Source organism: Haemaphysalis longicornis, unplaced genomic scaffold, assembly GCF_048455015.1.
Source record: "Haemaphysalis longicornis isolate Haplotype H1 unplaced genomic scaffold, Haemaphysalis longicornis Haplotype H1 scaffold_1, whole genome shotgun sequence".
Taxonomy (NCBI): Eukaryota; Metazoa; Arthropoda; class Arachnida; order Ixodida; family Ixodidae; genus Haemaphysalis; species Haemaphysalis longicornis.
In genome coordinates this window covers 379,753,040-379,776,091 of record NW_027526203.1, presented here as the reverse complement: position 1 = coordinate 379,776,091, position 23,052 = coordinate 379,753,040, and the positions used below count along the sequence as shown (strand labels likewise).

The 23,052-nt window shown below is 46.3% G+C and overlaps 1 protein-coding gene across 3 annotated transcripts in view; it reads right to left on the bottom strand.

Annotated features, from left to right (window-relative positions):
* Positions 1–23,052, bottom strand: part of P130cas (Serine_rich_CAS and FAT-like_CAS_C domain-containing protein p130CAS) — a 79,140-nt gene that overhangs the window by 6,654 nt on the left and 49,434 nt on the right. For 2 of the 3 annotated variants that reach the window (XM_077686466.1, XM_077686468.1), the window contains 5 exons: positions 21,334–21,666; positions 20,609–20,750; positions 20,184–20,321; positions 18,167–18,466; positions 6,604–6,881 (listed from right to left, as the gene is read on the bottom strand). In XM_077686466.1, the coding sequence (XP_077542592.1) occupies positions 6,604–6,881; positions 18,167–18,466; positions 20,184–20,321; positions 20,609–20,750; positions 21,334–21,666 (1,191 nt within the window). The remainder of the gene's footprint in view (positions 1–6,603; positions 6,882–18,166; positions 18,467–20,183; positions 20,322–20,608; positions 20,751–21,333; positions 21,667–23,052) is intronic. The other variant, XM_077686467.1, reaches the window with a different exon arrangement.

The following is a 23,052-nucleotide window of genomic DNA, read 5'->3' as shown; positions in this document are numbered from 1 at the left end:
CTCGTAACTCTGGAGCGAGCACTTTGCAGGCAGCAAAAATATGACGCAAAAACATGGCCCCACCACAATCATGGACCACAATGAGGCACTACTTCGGAAGCTAGCACATTGGGAGCGTAAAGCATGAACAACACATTGTGGAAGGAAAGCTTGCACTACAGTTGCCACGCATGAGCTGCGCTATCCCCTATGGTCTAAAAAAAACTAGAAAGATGCAACATAAAAGCACCAACTGCCTTTAAAAAAAGCCAGGAAACAGAGGCGCTGTCAAAAACAACAAAAGCGGTGGCGATTGCTTTACCAGAAGCTGCCCTAACATGGAAACGTCCAGTCACAGCATTCAAAATGGCGGCCAGAGTCAACAGTGGCAGCACAAAGACGAGATCTTATCGCTGCAATTGCAAATCACTCTGTGCAGCGGGATAAAATTTACGGCCTCCGCAAGGTGCGCTCGTCGAAAGCGCGATTTGGATAAAACTTGCTGAGAAGACGGTGCACCAACAGTGTATTTGCGTGGGCCGATATATCTCGTTTTCGCAGAGCCAGACACATTAGGAAAATCCACTGGACTATTCGAAAAATCGAAAAGTAGATATTCAATTTGCGAATCGAATTATTCGCGGAAATACTATTCAATTTGTATTCAAATATTCGAGTATTCGTACACCCCTACCAAATATACTCAAAAATTTGGGGGCGAAAGGTTCATCATACGAGCGAATATGGTACGCTTTATTTTTTCTGATGACTGCGCATCAGAAAAATTCATGCGAATGCAACAACAATGATCAGAAGGGCACCGTTACAGTGCACGAGCTTGTAATGTTAGTGAGAGCAGAGAGCAGGGTGCCATCGGTCAAGTCTCAGATGCGTTTTTTGCTTACTTCAAGCAAAGTTCTGACGAAGGCAGAAAAATACGGATTCCCGGTTAGTAGGCCCCCTGACAATGCACATATATACGACAAACAGCTGGCTCTCGCTTCAATGTTCAAAGTACCTACTTTCTACACCTTCTCCGAAGTGGCAGCACGTCACTTCTTGGTCGGTATGAGGGCAGTGCGAAGCTTCTCAGTTCGTGTCATGCTCTTTCATGTCATGAAAAAATTTAAAGTAACTAGGAGAGAAAAATGCCAAAATTTATAGATGCCAGCTTTAAATATAGCACCATGATTTGTCATCAAATAAACACCTGAAAGAGCTATGAAAGCAGTGATCTTTCAGTCATAAACAAAATGCTACTCATCCTTTATTATTCCTTTATTTAAGAGTACATACGTAGTTTAAACCAGCCTAGTCAAGAACATGAAATGCACCCTGCATATGCTGACTCTGCCTCCCTCGTGTACATAAAGGCCTCCAGAGTCAAACAGAAAAGTCGGAGCATGGGCAACATTTTTAGGCACGTGCTAATATCGTATTTTTCAACCTTTGATATTCGCTTCAACCAAAGCTTCAGTAGTTAAAATTTTTTGAGTAGGTATTTGACAATAATGGATAATGAAAACTAAGCTGCTGCTTTCCCTTAAAATACATATGTGTTTCCTACGCGAGACAGGTTTAAGTCCACTTTTTCTTTTTTTTATGTCGTGATTTTGGCCTTACGTCTGGTTCATCCGTTCGGGCTGGGTGACCAAACATGAGTTAAATAAAGTCTACTGTGCCTTCCCTCACCACCATTTACATACGATTGACCACTGCACAAGATCCCATTAAGTAACCACGTCAAAAATAGAAGCCTTCTATTTGAGGCACTAGCTCTTATCTTTTACACTTTTACAATGGCTGGAGGTTTCTTTGCTCGGCATTATCTCATCTCATCATTGGCACATTCTCACAGTTCAAAGGCTCTATTGCACTGAAAAGGGGAATGTAGAAAATGATAAAAGTTGCACAGGTGCGATGCCCAGCAGATGAGCACTTGTAGCAACCCGTTCATAGTGCAGTCAAACCCCCCCAATAAAGAAATCCTGCGAGTACGAAATTCCAGCGGCAACGAAATATTTTCAGATCCCCGGCGAACGTTTATAAAAGCCCACATACAGCTGAACCTCGTTATAAGAGACACTGATGTAAGAGACAAATGGGTATAAGAGACACTATTCACCCACATGGTTGGCTGCCCTATCTTTCCCATTAAATTGACCTCTTTTATAACAGACATTGGATGTAGAAGATTGGTTATAAGGGACAAGTCATCCTTGAAGTTTAATCAATAATCTCGCTTGTAACAGACATTTTAACTTCAGATGCAGTGCCACCAGTCACTAATTGCAGTTGCTTCCATTGTGGAAACACAGGTGGACGACAGACGCCTGCAGTCGCTATTTATTATAACTTCAGCAAACACAAAGTGGTTCAGTCAGCTATGAAATGACAATGAGAAGCCCTGCCAATGGAAATGCAACTGACAGAAGTAGTTGAAGCTCACTGCCATTCATTGGATGGAGCGCGATCACACATGCGGGCTCTCCTACTGGCGTAGCTACCAATCAAGAAGCACTGCAGACGTTGAGTCCTGCAAGCGTAATGAATAGCCCGAGCACACAGCGGAAGAAGCTGTGCGCTCGGGCTATTCATCAGGCTTGTGAACTCAACATCTACGATTCATCTTCCACAAACAGAGAAAGGAAAAAAAGCTTGTAGAATCAGTTGTAAAAAACAGTGCAAATAGTCATGAAGCACACAAAGATTCAGAACTGTTTCACAAATTCTGGGGGCCAAACATAAATTAGAATGAATGTTCTGAAACCAGGGTTCGTACAGGCTTCAAAAGCAAAAATTCAAGGGTTTTCAAGGACTTTCAAGGACCAGAAAACACATTTTCAAGGTCCCCATCTAATGTTTTATCTGGGATTATTTATAACTTTGCCAACACAATGCAAAAGTTTTTTATTGCACAATACCTAAGCACATTAGTACGCATTTAGATAGGTGCTAACGGGTTCGTATATGGTCCCCCAGCTTTATTTCTTGTTTATTTCATGGCTGGTATTTGGAGTTTTTTCTTTTTCCTTGGTGTTTTGCTGAGGCTGTTCGATTTCAAAACTTAGTTAATGTTGCCTGCATCTCCTGCATTGTCAGCAAGAGTATCAGCTGAAATTAAATCGAGCAAGTGTTGCTTCAAAGCAGGATGAACTATGTACACATCCACCATTTGCACGTAAAAGCAAACGTAGATAGAGCGTATGAGGCACAGCAAACATGCAATGAGCAAGCGTCCACAGACTAGATGGAAGATGCATGATAGAGAACAGAAGCTGGCTTTCACTGGATTGTGTCGTGATATGGATTGGACTGACAAGTGCCTGCTCCCAATGTTGCTTTGTAATAATGAAAATCCACCAAACTTGTAATTTCACGCAATACACTGAAACTTGATTGTTACAATGTTTCTTCACATTTGTTAACACCTAAAATCCATGACAAACACTTTAAATTCCTGTGAAAAGACAGGGCCATTGATTCTCTCAGGAAAAATCAAGGGTTTTCAAGGACCATTTAAAAATTCCAGGACATTCAAGGCCTTGAAATTGACACTTCTAAATTCAAGGGTTTTCAAGGACATGTGCGAACCCTGTGAAACATGCTGTAGCATTCTTTTGAGCTTATTTTAGTTATACGGTGCCAACATTGAACTAGGGTCTGATTAGTAAGTGAAAACATGATACCCTGCTTATAAGAGACATCTCATATAAGAGACAGAAACTGCTGCCCGGTACGTGTCTCTTATAAAGGGGTTCAACTGTATTTCATACCTTGGTGCAACAAAATGTTTTTGGAAAGCAATCCCACGTTAACAAAACTCTCTGCAAGTCCGGTCGACATTTTATCTACCCATTTGAGGCTAATGGTGTCCAAAAAGTGCTCAAATGCCTTTCTTTCGGGCCCAAATTGCGTAAACTTCTGTCACAGGGCGCTTGCATGGCCACCGCCTCGTTTGTTTACATAAAAGACCGTGCAACAGCTAGGCGGTCGTGGAGGCAGCCTTGCAGCAACATCACCAGGGGGTGACACATGGTGACTAACAGCACGTCTTTGGCTTGGGCTATGCTAGCTAGCCGGCTACTGCTGAACAGCATGCAGGCATTCGTTGCATGTGCACCAATCGGCACGTTTGCTCTCAATCAAAAACGTAAGTTTTTATCACTACAAGATAAGGTAGCCATTATTGCCCAAGTCAGTGGCCCAAGTGGAAGAAGGGAGGATAGCGCCGATAAGTTTGAAACCACTTGGAGCTCACTCTACCATTTTCTAAAGCAAGACAGCCTCTCTTTAATGGTGCACGTGTGCAAAACAAAACAGTGATGGCTGCTGTGATTCTTCTAGATGTCAACAAAGCGGTGCTCACTTAGTTTTGTGGACAGCATTGGAACAATTAGGTGCCACTGTCTGGCAAAGTTTGTCAACAGAAGAAGCTCGACTTCGCTTGAATGCTTGAACATACTCGGTGCCGAGGACCAGGGAGAAAAACATGCAGAGAAGGCGAACCCGCGGGATGTTTTGGATTCATTTGACACGCTTTGGTCGTTCTTAGGAGTGCATGAGTAGCAATGAAGCACTTCTTGTAGTGTGAGGGCTCAGCTGTGAAGTTACTGCAAGGTAATGCTCACACAGTAATATAACCGACTTTCCGAAATAAGTTTTCAGTTTGCGGGCAATTTTCCTATCGTTTGTTTCATTATCGCGGCAACGAAATTCCCTCAAAAGCAAATTTTTTGTCTTTGCCCGGCGGATTCGTTATTGCGGGGTTCGACTGTAGTAGAAAGGCCAGAACGTCAACCACAAAGTTAGCAATTACGGTCTACGCTCGTTACAGTGGATCTGGCAGCAACAGGTTTCCGTTTACAATGAACCATTTCTGTTGGTTCGTTTGGTCCCCATGCATTTTAAATGGAATTCACTCCGCCCATAACAGACCCTGCTATAGCAAACTAAGTGCTACAACAGACTAATGGTCAGGCGAAAATTGTTTGAACTGAATGTCATTAGCAGACTTCCGCGGTGCTGGCATCCAATTAGCTTTTCTTTGTCTATTTTAATGAGAAAACTACATCACCTGCCGACATTGTCACTGAAGAGCGGATCGCTGGTGCTGCGGAGCCAAGCCAGTGCCAGTGGCCTTTTTTTCCTTTTTTTTTTTTTTGGTTCGACCAGCAGCACGGTAACAGATTTCGGTAACGGTCTAATTAGTGTTGCAGCACGGCGGCCGTAGTGAGAGCAGTCTATTTTGATACTTGCCCAACCGGCAAACCGCTTCTATTCACTGACTAGCCAGAGTCACTGTCAAATATTGTCAGTGAGCAGATGTTTGGCTGGCTGCAGGTGAAAATCAAGACAGATTGCTCCCATACCACCGTGGAAAAAAAACTCTAGCTCTTGGGGAAGGGGGAGGGGGCAGCGCTATGTATGTGTACAGTAAACCTTTGTTACAATGAGGTCTCTTTATTCAAATTATCACTTTTATCGAAGTGTCACACAGTCCCGACCCAAATGCATGCTTTTCAGACTGGATTATTCAAAGCATGCCAATAGTTTGCTCAGCTTAGGATCAAGTGGCAAGTTGCGGATGCATATTCACAACTCCTTTCAGAGCGGATGCACAACCATTCCCATTGTCGGCAGGGTGCCTCTCCCCCTTTTCCCTCCACTCGTCGCATTTTTCGCTCCACACGACCATTTTGCATGCAGAGACCAACCATGCCCATTGCCAGCGAAGTGATTTCACACCCTCATAAACGGGCTCTATGAAGCTGTGCAAAGAATCATTGGCAAATAGATGAAGGCAACTTGGAATTATTCGGGATGGCTCATGCAGATGCCCCCATCACCCCAGCTATGGATGCTGAAACAGTAAACTTAGTCCTTTATTGTTGCCCTGATCAGGAAGAACAGACGAGGGCCTCGTGAAACACTGACTGTGGTACAGATGCAGGAGAGCCTTTGTCTGTTGAGTGTGTGGGTCGCCAACACAACTTCATGCTGTGCCTTAACAAACTTGAGCAGGCACTTCTCACACATAGCAGAAACAACCAGAAAACCCAGCTTACTGCTTTTCTTATTTTTCAGCCTGAGTAAGGGTTTGTTCCACTGAATATTTCCCACTTACAACTTCTGCAGAGTTGTAAGGGCTAATTCAGTTGTCACTTACTGAGCTTTTAGGGAGCAGTTGCACGCATCAAATTACCACTTATATCAAATTATTTTGCTGTCCGGTTCACTTAGTTATAATGAGGGTTTACTGTATTGTGTGCATACAACAAAGTAAGAACTTCTGTTCTGAAGAAAGCCTCTCAATCACCAGAGCACGATGGAGACAGCACACCTTAATGCGATTCGGTCAATTTCATTTCACCGCACTTTTTGCACCCTCTGCGCAATTAGTGAACCAAGCATAGGGGCCTCATCTGCCTTAAGCAAGGCCTTCTCTAGACAGAGCTCACCACAGGTGAGCTCTGTCTGCCCCCTGCAGACGAATCCCATTCGTGCCATTTGGTATACCCAGCAGTGGGCCACAACTTCAACAGTACGACCAACAGAAACTGTCCAAGATCCTTTACACGCCCCACTTGGTTGCTTGACCTGCAGGCGCTCTGCAGCACTGACCTGGGGAGGAACATCGTACACGCCCTCCATGCAGGCAGCCTGCGGCGTGGGCCCCCGCTTGGCAGGCGTGTCATAGAAGGGTGCCGGTGCGTTGTTGGTCGGCACATCGTAGAACTGCAGCAGCGTCATGCCGTGGCCAGGAGGTGGGGGCACAGAGGCCAGGTTGGCCCGGGGGCTCTGCGTTCTGCTCGGGGGTGCGGCGTCAGCAACACGGCGAGAGCTGCTGGTCGGGATGTCGTACATCTCGTGGCCCTGCTCCAGGCTCGACCTGTTGGACCCTGAAACGAGAAGGAAGAATGCAGAGACAGGCCACAAAATGCAGGCTACTGCCACTCACTCGAGGCAAGTGGTGGCTGTTGGGGAGCAACTTCCACACTTTATGGTTTTTTCGGGCACATTTTCTTGCCTCCGAATTCTCTGCACAACTTGGATGTTGTGCAAGAAAGACAACCGCACAGGGTCACACTGTGTGAAATCAGCAGGGCAGACCCGCTTCATGGCAAACCCAACTTCTTGCAATCTGGCTGGGGCCTCACAAGAAAAAAAATATGGTGGAGTGCGCCCACCAAAGATGCCCCCTTATGGATGTCCCTGCAGGTCCTCTTCCTGTACCACCACTTCGGGAATTCCTGGTTTACTGTACACATGTACAAACATGACGCACGTGCACACATCAAAGCACTCCGATAGATTTATTTTATGACTGACAACGTATGCTAACCACTGGCACCACTGATGGTGGCTCCAGGACGAATTGACTGGGGGTTAGGGGCTGACATTCATTAGGTTGACATTCATTATAATGTCTAAGGTGCTTAATCTCTCGCTGGGGGCCATCACTGCCCACCACCAGCAACAGACCGAGTGCACAAGAGACACTCACTCCAACCTTGCATGGCACACCCCTGCAGTGTCACACCAGGTTTGTCCAGTGATCACATGCTTCAGTGTAAGCAAAATAGCCATTAAAGAATGTGGGCCTACTGGGTCTAGCTACGGGATAACAAACGACCCCGGCTAGCTTCGTTAGAGACGTCGAGCGCCAAAGTGGGCTCGTTGGTCCCCTGCGGGCTAAGTGGGGTTCAGGGTGTTCCCCCTTCGCCCGGAAATGACCCATCCAAAATGCCCCAGAGAGGTACGCGGCGTCCACAAGGGAGACGCCGCGACGGGTTCGACTCACCGACACAGGCGACGACAGGCTCCAAAGGGCCAGGGCGAACCATGGGGTTTATTGGCCGAGTCGTACAGTGCATAATAACGCCAAGACCGGGTTAAGAACTACACTGTACCGACACGCGTCCTACGGCGTCGCCCAAACAGGCGACCATGGCCGAGGTTGCACGCGGGCCGCTCGCAAGGTGACCAGAGGCCTACCCTGCGCGTCCGATCAGGGCCAAACGGCGCCCGACCGGCCGGCGCGGCGGGGAGGAGACGAGCCAGCCGGGGACAAGGAGCGCCCCGGTATCCGACTCCCATCTCCTCCATTCCCCCCATCTCCCCTATCCATGGGGCCAGAGCCGGAGCAAGAGCCCCGAGCAAAAGCCAGAGCGAGAGAGAGCGCGAAGCGCGCGCGTCGAGCCTATAAGGGGCGGGGGAGAGGAGGCCGGAGGCTGGGCGAGGAGGAACGGCAACGGCGCGGTAGGCGCCCGTCGGCGCGTCGGCCCGCGGGGTGACGTCACGAGCGCGGGGAAGCGCGCTCGTTCAAAGGCCCCCCACACGCGGGCCATGGACCAGGGGATCTAGCGGACCCCCACAAGAAAAAGGAACAAAAAGCCTTCAACAATGAACAACAACACCTTCAAGTATTCTGTTGCAGACCCCCATGAAGCACCACCAACATGTGCACCGCAGGCTGGCACAACATGGTGTAACTAAATGTGGCTCAACAAAAACAAGGAACCCCAAATTACTCCTACTATATTCATGAGCCCTGTGGCCCCTAAGCCAAACAATTTACAAAACTGCAGTTCACATAACTAAAACAGCTCACTTGAACCTGTCACACAGAATGCGATTCACTTGGCAACTACTGCCCTTATAAGAAGGCCACAAACTGCCTGCAGCAATGAACTCGGAAAACATCTTGCGATGCAATAAAAAATACAAAAATTATGGTAGCCATGTTTTCTGAGAACTCTCTGTCTGCAACTTCATTTCTAACATTATGTATGCTTAAAGGGGCCATGCAGACAAAATACAATTTTGTTTTATTCGAAATATTTCGTGTTTTATAGTGCCCCCAGCGCTTGTCCGGCAGCAAATGATGCCGTAATCACTAAGAAATTAATCAATTTAAGTTAAAATTTTGTTTCTCCCGCCAAATTGTGGGTTTCCGTGGTGTCTGCAATGAAGTCATAACGGCACGTATTAAAACGAACTTCCACTGCGTCATTCAGCTCTGCAGCCTTGCTTGCCGTCAGTTCTCCCAGATGGCGCTACCATACTCGGCCACGGACCGTTGGCCACCGTTGCTTTGTTTTTGATTGTATTTACACCTGGCTTGTTTTTGTTACAGTAGAAAGTAATTATTTTGTGAAACATGTGGTGTGCTCGACAAAGAGGGTCACATAAGACAACATCGCTTACGCTGATCGGCCAGTGTCGTGTAAGACAACTCCAAAGCGACGGACTGATGTGCAGCTAAAATGGGCATAGTGCGCCCAGTACCAATGGCAGTGCACATCGGTACCTCTATGTCTACGTGTATTTTCATAACTGTCATTGTTTACCGCACCATTCTTACTGCTGTAAAGTGCATATGCATCACATTTAAATGCAAATAGCTCGTTTGGCAAGCCTATAAGCCCTGCCTAATTTGCGTTTGCTTTTTCCAGCCTCAGCCAATCGCACAGCTGGGCACATGCGACATCATAGGTTCTGTTGAAGGAAATGAGCTAGGGGGTCACACGGCCATTCCCTTTTTTTCTCATTACATAGCTTAGTTGAGCGAAGTGTGCGTTAAAAGTGGTGTCAGTATGATTCTAACGAGGCAACCTTTCAAATGAATGAAACTTGTGTTTTGTCTGCATGGCCCCTTTTGCAGACAAAATACAAGCTTGTTTTATTAGAAATATTTGGTGTTTTATATTGCCTGCAGCACTTTTCAAGTAGCAAGTGAATGCTTTATTCACTGGAAAAATTAATCAATTTAAGTTAAAATTCTGATTTTCCCGCCAAATCGTGTATTTCGCGACATCTGCCATAACATCACATGGCCGAGTCTTTAAACGAACTTCAAGTGCGCTGTTCAGCCTGCAGTGGACTGTGGCACAGCCAGGCCAGAGCGGATGCGCACTGCGTTGATACTGCGGAGCCTTGTTTACTGTCAATCCTACTAGATGACGCCAACATACTGCTCCACACCGCTATTCACCTTTGCTTTGCTTTGACCATATTTGCACCTGGCATGTTTTTGTAACGGCAGGTAGTAATCCTTTTGAAACATGGGGTATGTTTGGTAAATAGGGTCACGTAAGACAATGTCGCTTACGCTAATCGGCCAGTGTCGTCTGAAACAACCCCAAAGCGCCGGACTGCTGTGCAGCTAGAACAAGCATAGTGCGCCCAGTACCAACAGCGGTACACACTGCATTTGTAACTTCCACTGTTTACCCCACCATTCTTACTGCTATAAAAATAATGTGCCCCAAATGTAAGTGCAAACAGCTCTTTCGGCAAGCTTACAAGCCCTGCCTAATTTGCGTTTACTTTTGCCGGCCTCAGCCAATCGCAGAGCTGGCACACATGACATCATAGGTTCTGTTGCGGGGAAATGAGCTAGTGGGTCGCATGGCCATACCCTTTTTTCCCTAATTATGTAGCTTATTTGAGCGAAGTTTACGTTAAAAGTGGTGTCAGCGTTATTCTAACGAGGCAATCTTTCGAATGAACCAAACTTGTGTTTTGTCTGCATGGCCCCTTTAAGGAGTCCAGCAAAAATGCAAATTTTCAGAAGCCCCAGCTCATGAATTACTACATCTGGTTTTGTACAGTTTTCAGCTTTCACAGGCCTTCCATGTGAAGGGGAGAAAGTTGTGGACAAAAAATTGGCTCCAATCCACGCTGTGAAGGTGGTTGGACTGCGAAGCTGTAAACGACACCCACAACAATTACCCATGTGGCGTCACTTAAAGGGGTACTGACACCAATTTTCGGCGTTAATATTAGTATTGCACAGTTCGCTTCCTTTACTCAACAGAATACCCTGGCTGAAATATGAGCGGCCTGCGATGCGAAGGACATACTTTAATTGGATCTCATTTATTGCGCCGACTGTACAGCACGCGGAGTGGCACTCAGCAAATGGACGTGACATCATCCCGTGGTAGCCAAAAATATGTGACGCGGACAGCCCTCGTCAAGAACTCGTGACATCACTTCACGCGCGTGGCTCTGCGAACGGCGACTGGGCGCCGGCACATTCACAAATGGGTGCATCTAGCTACAGACATAACCTCTGCCCAGAGAGGCACTATTGGCAAAAATAAAGTTCCGCACATGGGAAAGGAAGCGATAATATAGCCCGGAATAGCAATAGAAGTCACCATCAGGGCTTTAATTGAAAGCGGCCATCGAATTTCCGCCACAATGGTAGGTCTAGCACTTTCAGGCAGCTCAGCCGTTCAGCTCCGGCGGCGCCACGGTCGAAACAACACCCCCACCGACCTCCAGAGTGTTTTTACGTCCGCAAAAAGCGGTGAGGTCATGCCGGGATTCTGTCATATGCGCCTTTCGGGCTGAAAGTGTGGGAAATTGAAACAAACGATTTGCAGGCCATTCAATGTAATTAATTATGACGCACTGAAGTATTTAAAGTGCTGTGTCGTGTTCGCCAGACCATTAAGCATCGATAAAAGCAATAAAAATGGAACTAAAATTTTCGTGTCAGTACTCCTTTAAAGGGGTCCTGAAATACCTTCCGCCGATGCGTGGATGTGCATGTAACCAAATAAAGCAATGTATTAGCAATCTCCGCCCGCAAGAATTTTGTTGAAGCGATGAGTATTAGCTGAGAAATCGTAAATCAAAAACCGCAATTTATCGTCGCGCCGCGTTTCCTCCTCCTTTCAACTTACTCTCCGCTGTTGACGGCGAGCGAGCCTTCCCTCCCATGATGCTGCGCTCCTCGGCGGTGATGTACTTCCGCTATTGCGCTGCTCACACAGCCGTCTGCTACGGGCAAGCTTTGTTGACACCATGAATCCCGCTCTCCGCTCAAGGCTGGAAAAGCGAACGAAAAATCTGGCCGCATGTGTGCGGCGGCCTGGCCTTGCCCTTTCGCGGTGTACGTTGCTGCAGAACTTTGCTATTGGCGGCACGCAACTCTTTATCGGCGGCGAACTCGCAGCCGCACAGGGGGGATCCTGCGCTCGCTCCCTTGGATGCACAGCGCACTGTTTATCCAAAAAGCGCCCTATCAGATGTGGCCCCGCTGGTGCCGGGTCTTATTTTGTGGCGGTGGTAATTCCTGCCGGCGGCATGTGAAAAAGACATTTTAAACCGATACAGAACCCGTGCACAAAACGCCAGTTCAGCTTGGGGCGACGCGTGGTGGAGAGCGGCAACGTTGGCAAAACATGCTCCTCCGCGGCTCTGAGCTTTCTAGCGCTGGAGCGAGCACCATTTCTTTGACAATATCAAACATCGGTTGCCCTAGAAACAAGGCACAAACCGCTCTAGAAGTCAGTTACGGTTGCGTGATCCCGGTTCAGCTTGGGGCCCCACCTCGCGGCATATGGGCACTGCAGGCATACTACTCACTCCCATTTGGAAGTGCGAGATGCGTTTGGCATTACAGGAGGCGATGGTGTGTGTGTGTTGTGGACGCCTTTGTTTCGCGATGAAATGCGACGTTGTGCTTCTGCGGGTGGATAGTGCTTCCCAAGGTCTGGATTATCTTTCTCAAGCGGCGTACGACTCAACCTCGCATGGGGTATGTGCAGTGTGCGTGGCTAAAAGCCATCTCGGCTTGTGCGCCAGAGTTAAGTGACTTGCTGTTCGTCCCCGCAAACCGCGCGCGAGGTGAGTGCCGAATTTACGAGGGGCAGGAGGAGGCAACCCATCGTCTGTCAATCGCGGTTCGGACTTGCAACGCATGTGGTGACGTTGTGTTCGTTCGAAACGCATCTCTGGATTGTTTGGAAGTTGAATAAAATGTATGCGTCAAACCCGGGCATTCGGCTCAGGGCGTTATCTGCGATTGCAAGAAAGAAGTGCCACGGGGCTTCAACGCTTTCTTTATGGAACGTACTCAAGTAAGAGAATATTCATGTCGTGTTATGGCCCTGTTGCATTCATACAAACGGTTAAGCGTTTGTTTACACTTGTTTCGTTTGTCGTAAAATGTCAAAGCACTCCGGCACTCCGCTGGCAGATCAGCCGGCGAGCCGACGCTGAGCAGACGACTCATCTCTTTGCCGGAAGTGCGTGAAAAAGCCGCCCAATAGCAGGATGTCTAGCTCATGACGAACATCTGGGAATCGATGATGTAGACATGTGAAGATGGCGGCGTCCAAAAACACGAAGGAAAGGGTGAGAAAAAAGCGACAAACTTTACAACAAAAGTGTGAGCTTTCCGCTGCGCGTAAAAGAGTAATACTTGGCACAGATGATGTTGACGACCCAATCTAACGATTGCGCTAGTCAATTAAATGTGCTCAAAACGCCTTTCAGGGCCCCTTTAAGTTCACACATGTGGCATCCGCTCGCTGCTACCACCCATCACGCTCTTCGCCTCCCTGTTTCACTCCTCTCTTGATGACTTGAACGGAGGTCTGTCCAATGCAATTCCAATTTCCTGCCGTCACAGTGCTTGCTTGCCCCCTGCTTGGAACAGCCAAGCAGGAGTTCCATTCTTTTTTTGCATGCTTTCGTGTCGCACATGCCGGCGCCTTACTGCACAGTTTGGAACGCGCCGTTTGGCAGCCACTTTTAGCATCTTTCGAAGGGTGAGGAATAGGCGACACATGCGTCTTTGGTGTCCTTTCACTCACTTCCCCCTCACTTTTGTTTCATGCGTCATCACCAAAGAGCGCCCTCCTCCTCCCCAGACACTGAATCCAAACTACCGTTTGTCTCCCCCATCTCCACGTGTGGGCGTAGCTTAGTCGGCAAGACGATGGGCTCTCACTCCTCTTCTCTATGTAGGCTCAGTTTCGATACCTGGCGGTGCCAGCAGTTTGTGTAGCCAGGGTGTAGCCAGTATCCCGTAGTAGCCTGAGATGTTTGTCTGCGTAGTTTTCTGCTGACGCGGACACGAAAATTTTCTTGGCTGGTTAGAGGTATACTGCTTCGTAGTAATATTCACACTGGGCTTTCAATTTTGAATACATGGATTCAGAAACACCTCAAAATGAACAAAGCACACACGGGTATACCAGCCGAAAAAAAGCATTGGAGGTCTAATTGGACCTCCAATGGTTTTTTTCGGCTGGGACTGCTAATGTGTAAAACCTATTTAATTTGGATCTCAAAAAAATTAAGGTTGTGAATGAAAATCTGTTCCTGACAATCCTTCTATATCCCTTCTACATTACTTCTATATTCCTTCTATATTCCTTCTATATTCCTTCTACAATCCTTCTATATTTTTCGTAGGACCAAATTTATAGAAACCACGAAACGAATTGGTCAAACAAATATTAGACAAGTGACAGCTTTTGAAATTTTTTCAGCAACTAAGAATGAACAGATCTTCAAATTGCAATTCAGAAAGCCAATCGCAACAACTCCCAGTGCTGAAAATATTTTAAAGGTTCTTTGAAAACGGCATCTTTTACTGTGGTTTGAGGAAACCGCATTGCTCTGGTGTTCGACTTCTTGTACATTAAAATTGCTACTTAGTGCAATGTTTTATTGTGAAAGGTCAACAAGTGGAATGGACGAGTGTCTTTAAAATCAGAATTATTAGGCAAAATGGCAACTAATATTTGCAAGTGAATGACCTGTCTCAATAAATGCATGCTCAAAACTAACAAACACAAAGTTGCCTAAGGCACACATTAAAAGCTCGCACACGACCAAGAAAAAACTACCCCTTGCTGCTGCTTCTAATACTGCAAGGTCACAGCAACACACAATGCAAAACAAAAACACATCTAAAACAAAAAAACATACACTATGGCAACAGCCCAGTTTCCTATTGTTTTACTTTCCATCTGCATAATAAATGGCTCCAGTACTTTTTTTTTTTTTTGCCTTGCCCCTCTGTTACTGTCAATGGTCAGAAGTAAATGCAAACATTAGAGCTATATGTTGGCCTCAGGCAATGCCTACAGGAGACAGGCACACACAGAGCACTGGCCACACCAGACAACAGGGTGGAAAGCAGCAGGCACGGCAGCCGCATGCATGCCACAGGAAAAAAAGACTAGCTACCAAGCTGGGAGATGTACAGGCTGTAACTGACAAACTGCTTCCCTGATATTCAACAACAACCGCCCCCCCCCCCCCCCCCCCCTTCTGAAAATGGAAAGAGCATTTCTAGCAAGAAATCGTAATTTCCGGCTTCATTTCTTACACGATTATTAGATTCTAGCTGGAATCGACAGTTTCTATCTAAAAAAATTCTTAGTCTAGCTAGAGACGATTATTTCCAGCTTGCGGGGTTTTTTCTTCTAGCTGGACTGACAAATGCTAGCTGAAGTAAATCTCAATCCAGCTAGAAATGAACTAGAAACGGAGTTTCTGGCTTGAAATTCTGCCTATTTCTAGCTAGAATAGAGGAAATTTCCGGTTCAATAATCCAGCTAGAAAAAACATCCATTTTCACCACTGTTCACCATTTTCACCAGATGTGCCAAGTGACCAAAATTTTACAGAGGTGCTTACAAAAGCAATGCTCCTTGCTGAATTTCAAACAGCGCTTTCATAATGTTTTCGCAATATAATTATAAGCACATTTTATAAAATCACTAAGGAAGACAGTAGGAAAAGTTGGCAGACCTTCATTATTGAAGTAACGCAAACAGGCATGTTGGGGGGGAAAAAAGAGATACAGGCGCTACACTGGAACTTACTCAGGGGAAACACACTCTCAAGTACAAAAATGCCAAGCAGGTGCAGTGCAATAGGCTATATCACCCAAATGAAGGCGAAACGATTGTGCTGGTTTGTTCAGCATCCTCAGTTTTTATTATAAGTACTTATTAGCAGGTGTAGACTATTGCGTTTGTGTGATGTTTCTGTACTTCAGTGAGCATCTCCCTTTAAAATTCAGTTGTGAGAGTACTGCCTGTGGTCTACCCCTGCCACAACCTGTCAGTCTGCACTGCTTTAGTAATGAAACGTGTCAAATTTTCATGAACATTTCTTGTTTCCAAATATTATCACAAAACGTACGTGACCACAGGGGATTCTCTGCAATATGCTATTCTTAGAAAGCAAGGCCCAAAAAAAACAAAACCTACTGGGATGTTTGATATGCAAGTAAAATTTCTTCACTTTCAAACCCAGCCCCTAAATGAAACATGGCAGCACGCTGGTGGCATCGAATTATGACTACCCTCAAGCAACATCAAGGCTCGGCATATCAACCACTCAGCCACAGCTGTCTGCGCCAACAATGTGTCCGCCCCACTCATACCTCAAAGAGCACATAGCAGCCATTCAAGGACATTGGGAGTGACAAATGTTTGGTTCTGCAAGCAATTCTGACTGCCTTTTACAAGGTTCAGGTGCACCAATGTAAAGGCACTACGTGAGGCAAATAGGAATGAAGGGCTGGGCAAACATCCCATATTGTCTTGATTGGTTCTCAACCACAGACATGCTATAGCGTCTTTGAGTGAACTGGCCAAAGCAACGTAAGACCCTATAAATGGGGACACGATTCATGAAATACTGTCAAATTAATTGTTGCACACACCAAGCTTGTCATTTGCAGACCTTTTTTATTATTTTGCTCCAATATTTTTTTGTTTCCCCAAAAATTCCTTTGCAATGTCCTGTGTAACACAACAATGCACCAACTGCAGTTTGAGGTTAGGGCGTGGAAATGTTCATGGAAATTTAGTATACCTGTTTGGCTTATCCGGATAACTTTCACCCACCATGCAGGAAAAGACGACATATAAGGAAACCAAAAAAATGTGCACATTCCGCTACAAAGCAAACCTTTTGAGGAGGAGGCCTTGCTTAAGACGGGACGTGGCAAGTAAAACGGCTTTTTTGTTTCGGACCAAATCTAATCAAATTACGAGTATTTATGAAACTAACCATCCTAACAACAAAAGAGAATTCTGTCGCACGATATTTTCTATGCTTTTTGAGTTACAAGAGTAATTAGCTTAAACTTGCATTAAGTATAATTAACGAATTAGGCAAGACCTCCGCAAGATTTTTATGTCAGTGTGATCAGGAAGGTCTATTCTGTGCCAAAAAGCTATTAGATTATTGTATTATGTCATTTAATTTAGATTTAAAAAATAACAATAAAAGTTGCACCTTCCTTTCAAAACCAGAAATAGTATCATGTCACAACAAAAGTGATACTTCTCTGTTTTTGGGGATACCCGAGGAAATAAAGCGATAATTTAATAGCTTTTCGGCACAAAATAGACCTTCCTGATCCCGCTGACATAACAATCTCAGTGAGTTCTTGCCTAATTGGTTAATTAATTTTGGGGCGACTTTGTGAAGGTAATTATTCGTGTAACTCAAAAAGTATACAAATCTCAAAGCTGATTCCAGTTTTGTTATTAGCATAGTTAACTACGTGAATGCTCCTAAACTTGATCAGATTTGGTCCAAAAATAACAAAAATAGTTTTACTTGTTCACGAGGGTGCTGCTTTGGGCCTGTTGGTATGACATGACGCTTGTCCCTTGTGTCCTAGCGCTTCAAGGTTCCGTCTCCCAGTTTTACTTGTCACATCCCTCCTTAATAAGAATGAGGGAGCTCTGGGGTGGGGAGTAGAAATGCATTTGTGGACACCAAACAGTCTGCTGACCTCCATGCGAGGACCACTGGTCCAAAGTTGCTATTTGCAGCACCTATACATGCTATTGCATATGGGGTCCTTAAAGCCCCTTGTGGGTGCATGGTGGTTGAATGGTGCTACCAGCTAAAATGATACACGGCGGAGTCCAATACAGTAGAGCCTGGTTAAAGCGTGCCTGCCAAGGAGGGAGCAAAACTATGCGAGAAATAGCGGTACGGCATAATCCAACATAACCAAATTCTTAGCAGTTTGGCTACAGATTCGAGGGGATCCTTTCCAAAAATGACTGCAGTCTATTATTCGTATTTACTGTAACGTAAAATGCACCATCAATGCCATAGCTTCATTACAAATTTCTGCGTTCTACATACAGCATGTCATCAGCCTTTTCGCAAAGCGCTCACCAAATGCAGGCGCCCTACTGGAAATCGGCACATGCACACACTGCCTAGGTGTTCCAAAGTTGCGCAAACCAAACGGCCCCCGGAAATGCTCCGAGCGGCAACTAGGTGGCAAGCAGTTTCCCATGGCATGCAGTGGCTTGCACGTGGGGCCTCCACACTGCACAACATGCAGCTCTACAAAGGCAGCTCGAGGCACACCACAATGGGCAAGGGGACGTACCACAGAGACTGGACAAGGACAGCGATGTGTTCAAACTCGACTGACTGCTTGCCGGGGAGACTCCGGCCGAGGAAGAACTCGTTGAGAGCAGAGAGACGCCGCTCGACCGACCAGAGGTGGGTACATCGTAGCTGGCCGCCAGCACACAGCGGGGTGCTCCGCTGTCGAGCGGCACATCGTAGACAGAGCTGGCAGCCCCCTTGGCCACTCCCCGGGCAGGTGGAGGCGTATCGTAGGTGCCCACAGTCTCACAGTTCGATGCGTCCAAGTCAGCCTTGGCCCGAGGCACGTCGTATGACTCTGCATCACACAAGGAATGAATGCATAAACTTTTATTGAAACACAGGACTTTTTGGTGTCTCTGATGGGTGGGATCCCTAGACCTGGACACCACTGAGTCTGGCCTTCTCCCGGGCCAGGTTGACCAGATGGATCTGGTCTTCCAGGCTCGAGCTGGCCAGGTCTGCCTCCCACGAATCAAGTTTTTTCTCTGGCATTGTGTCTGCACGCCAATTGCTGCTGCGCTCCCAGGTGATGTGGTATAGTGTGGGAGTGCTGCTGCAGGTTGGACAATCTGAGCGGTATTTTCCCACAATGAACCCCCAGTAAAAGAAAAAAGAGAGAAAGAGAGATTGCTACCACAACACTTTCTCTTCTGGGAGCACCCTATTTACAGCAATTCTAACAAAAAAAAGCCCATTCAAGCACAACAAATAAAAATTTATTATAATCAATCGAGCCAAAGTTGAAAGGCAAATAGTGGCAGCGGCAATAAAGAGAAGTGACAAGATTTTTCCTTGTCCAAAACACATATTGCTATAACAGGCCTCAGTACCAGCCTGCTGATGACTAAACATTGTTGCAAGCTTGAGTTAGTCATTCATGGGTTGCTATGCAGCTCCAGAAACCTGTTGGTGCCTTCCACTACATATAGGGCACAATAACACTTACGTTCAAATTTGCATGCTGGCCTGAACTGCTCAGCCCACTGAAGGCTAGGCGAAATGTTAGCACTGTGGCACACACACAGAGAACATGAAATAAAAGCAGGGAGCAAGTCTCAACTTCAGCTAAGTCTAAACGTGATGTTGTCACAAGGTCATAAACACAGGTTCCCTTAACATGGTACAGCCAGGTTAGTGCATTCATTCAATTACAATCCTATCTAGACCTCAGAGTGTATTCAGCAACAAAATTGCCGACACACAAACTATTTTTTGTAATTTTTCCCTGATTTCCCAGCAAAGATAAATAAAAAAGTGGAATCATGAACAGAGCGTTCTGGCATGCTATCATCCATAAATGCTACGCACTAACTGTAAAACATTAAAATTGAGTACGTAAGTAGTTTAGCTGTCATCACATGTTACGATCACTACATGAGTCATTACAATGTGCTTTTATGCTAGCTTAACCTAGAATAACACTATGCCATTCGAGTAAAGTAAGTGGCTGCTGAACTCCAGTGCATTTAGCCTTTCAACTCAGTCATTGGCTGGTACGATGGCTGAATTGTCACACAAAGCAGTCACAACAGGTAGTACAGAGTACTAGACCTTGCACACCATGCGGCAAGTTCAACTGATAATTTGATCAGCTCAGCAGCCTCACGGGCATAGCTTGGGCATGCACAGACAATACGAGGCCATGCAGGATGTGGTGTACACCCTTCATTTCATATTCTAGTGCCCACGGCTACCTGTAGTCATATACGAAAGAAACATTCTGACAAGACTTAAAATACTACGTGCAGTACAAACACTCCAAAATTGCACAAAAGGCTAGTTTACACATTTGGTTACTCCCAGGGATGTGGCCAGAACAGCAGTTTCAGTTTTCGAACCCTCCATAAAGCAGTTATTGAGTTAGTTCTTTCCTGGACACTTAAGGTTAAAGGAACATTTACTGGGTTACTTTTTCAGGAGTTTGGTAAAGGGTGGCCGCAATGCACCTGAAGGTCACCCAAACATTTCGGGGGGTGCGGCACTGGCCACAGCCACAAAGAAACAGTCCTTACCAGCAGCATTGGATGCAGGAAGTTCTAAGCGGGTGCTTAGGGAAGACCGAGGCAAGTCGTATGACAAGCTGGAAGGACGTGGTTCATCGTATGCCATGTTGGGCGCCGGTCGGATGGGCTTCCTTCCTTCCTGAGGTGCTGAAAAGCAGTGAAAAAAATATATATTTAAAGAAACATAATATCGTGAACATCAAAGAGCAAAAAAAAAAATCCAACAGTTTTGTTTTTTTGCCTCCAATCAGAAAATTGGCTGCCGCGCACAACACCCGCACTCCCTTCACTTGTAGTAGCATCATCAATTGTAAAACGACAGGCACTAAATGCCTAGAAGGTTTACAGTTTCATCGTGGGATTGACAAGTTATTAAAGCCGACGAATGAAAATGCAAGCTGTTGCAAGAGCACTTGGCATATTTTTTCGCTTACCTGGAACTACGCTGTCTATGTGAACATGGCCTGCTGGCCTTGGAAGAGTGGAATGAGCTGGGGTATCATATTCTTCAGTCACCTTGGCACCAACTGGCACATCATACAGGTACACATCTCCAACTTTGCTAGGTGTAACAACCTGCAGGAAAAAAAATTATTAATAGAGTCGAGGGGGCAGGCAAGAAATTACAAACTGCAAATGAAACGGAAAAATGGGCAGCCCTAAAAATTAGCACGCATGCACCAATCTGAGGTGCCATTCAAATGAGACGATTTGCAACCACCTGAATCAAACTGTGCCATGCAACGAACTCAACTTGCACACATTAACTTTTTTTTGTGCGTTTTTTTGAAACTCAGTTTTCAGATAATGAGACTGAATTTTGTGATCTATAGTCAAGGTTGATCAAACATATGCGAAGTTACAACAATGCACCGAGGCAACATGTTCCAGAAGTGCCTTAATTGCTCACATTTCCTGCACATATGGCAACACTACTGCGTGTCCTACTTGTTGCTGTTGTGGCAGGAATTGTTTTGTACATGGACAATTGCAGTTTCAGATACCACGTCATAACGGCACATGAGATTCCCTTGTTATTTGGAAAAGCTTAAAGTTTTTCTCCACCTAGCTGTACACAATCGACAAAGTTGCTTGGTGCAACCACTAGGGGTTCCAGCAGCAGCGAAAGTGGCCAGGCGCCTGGAGCGTGTGTGCACACCTTGTTTGGGTCCACTCGCCAGGAGCAGCGGCGCGCATGCCTCTGGCCGGGCCCCGGGTAGGTGCCGGGAGGCGGGGGAGGCACGGCGGCTGCGAGGTCGGACGGGGAGCCAGTGGGTGCCGCGTAGCCCAGGCCCGTGGGGTCGTACATGCCGGGCATGAGGCGCAGCCTGTTTCCCGGCGCCAGCCCCTGGCGGCCACGCAGTGCGCACAGCCACCAGCCTTCCAGGTCACCGGGGTTCTGCTCCAGCACCGTGAGCACGTCATTCTTGCGGAAGGCCAGCTCCTCCGGCGACTCCGCTATGTTGTCGTACAGGGCCCGCGCCAGGCAATTCTGCCCAAGGGAAGAGCACCCCTCACTTAGAAGCTATAGTGCACACACACACACAAAGGGTTCTTTGAAAACTCTCAAGAGCCCATCAAAGCCAACACTGAGGCGAAGCACAGATTTTCTTTTCCACACGTTAACTGTTGCACTTGTGGGGAGGGGGCAGACAACAAATGATCACCCACAACACATGTCCCCCTCTTCCAGTTTACCTACCAAACAACATCCAAATGATAATTCTGTGTTTGAAATTGCCTCAGAAAATAAAGCTTTGAGGCCCTATTTGACAGCAAGTTTGGTTTTGCCTATATATATATATATTTTCCATCATAACCTTTTTGACCCACTTACTACGGGCAAGCTATAGCTGCTGCTTGGACCGTTCAGGCGATATCATATTAAAGTCCTTTCGTTTTCCGTCGAAGCCACAAGGTTCTGCCCAGGACACTAAGCCATCCAGTGCAGCTGAAGCGCTATACAACATGTCTATTTGACATGCTGGCCAGCGAAGCAGCTTGCCAGATAGGCTGCTTTATGCTGTAGACAAATGTTTTCATTGCGAAGTTTTAGGCAAAGGCATCATTTTCAGCCACTAGCTATGTCATTTCTCCGACGAGATTTAAATTTGACTGCACGCTGCTTCCTTTAGGGTCGAATAATAAGGTGAGAAAACTCCCAGCAGAGTCTACCAAGTAACATGCAAGTTTTATGCACAGGAGGAAGCTATTTATATGAACTTCTTGAGCTAATATTTTCAGGAATTCATCTAGTTCACTTTAACCAAACCACAGCCACCAAATCTAAGAGCAACTTTGCTATTATACAACAGCTCCTATATATCATGCCAGTGGTGCTTATACTTTACACTAACTGAAGTCTCGGCAAGCAGGTAGATGAATAACTTGTGCAGCTTCAGACATTCGGAATTTTTTTTTCCCCGTAGACCGATACTGGCAAATACGCCATCCTCGTATATTGCCCCACATCCCCCTATTTTTTTCTTTCCTTCCTTATTTCTTTGATTTTTGCAACCACGGAGGTGATTGTCCCCGACGCCCCGCTTGCCCCGCATTCTCTCTTTTTTGCATTGTTTTTCCAGGTTGGCGCTGCATAACAAGTTTGCTTTGCCGCAAAGCACGCGCATCCTCCCGGCTTCTCGGCACAACACAAACACGCGCACCAGTATTACAGCTTTCCCGCGCGACACCAAAGCCGTGCAAGGAAGTTACACGTGCGCAAAACACGCGTGAATACTGCTTTCTAAATTTCAACAATTCCCTGCGGCCGCACTAATTCTTTATCTCTCTCATCCCTTCCTGGGATCTTTTATCCCACATTTTAAAGAAACCTAGAATAGATCGCAAGGTTGACAAAAGTATGCCGGTGGAAATC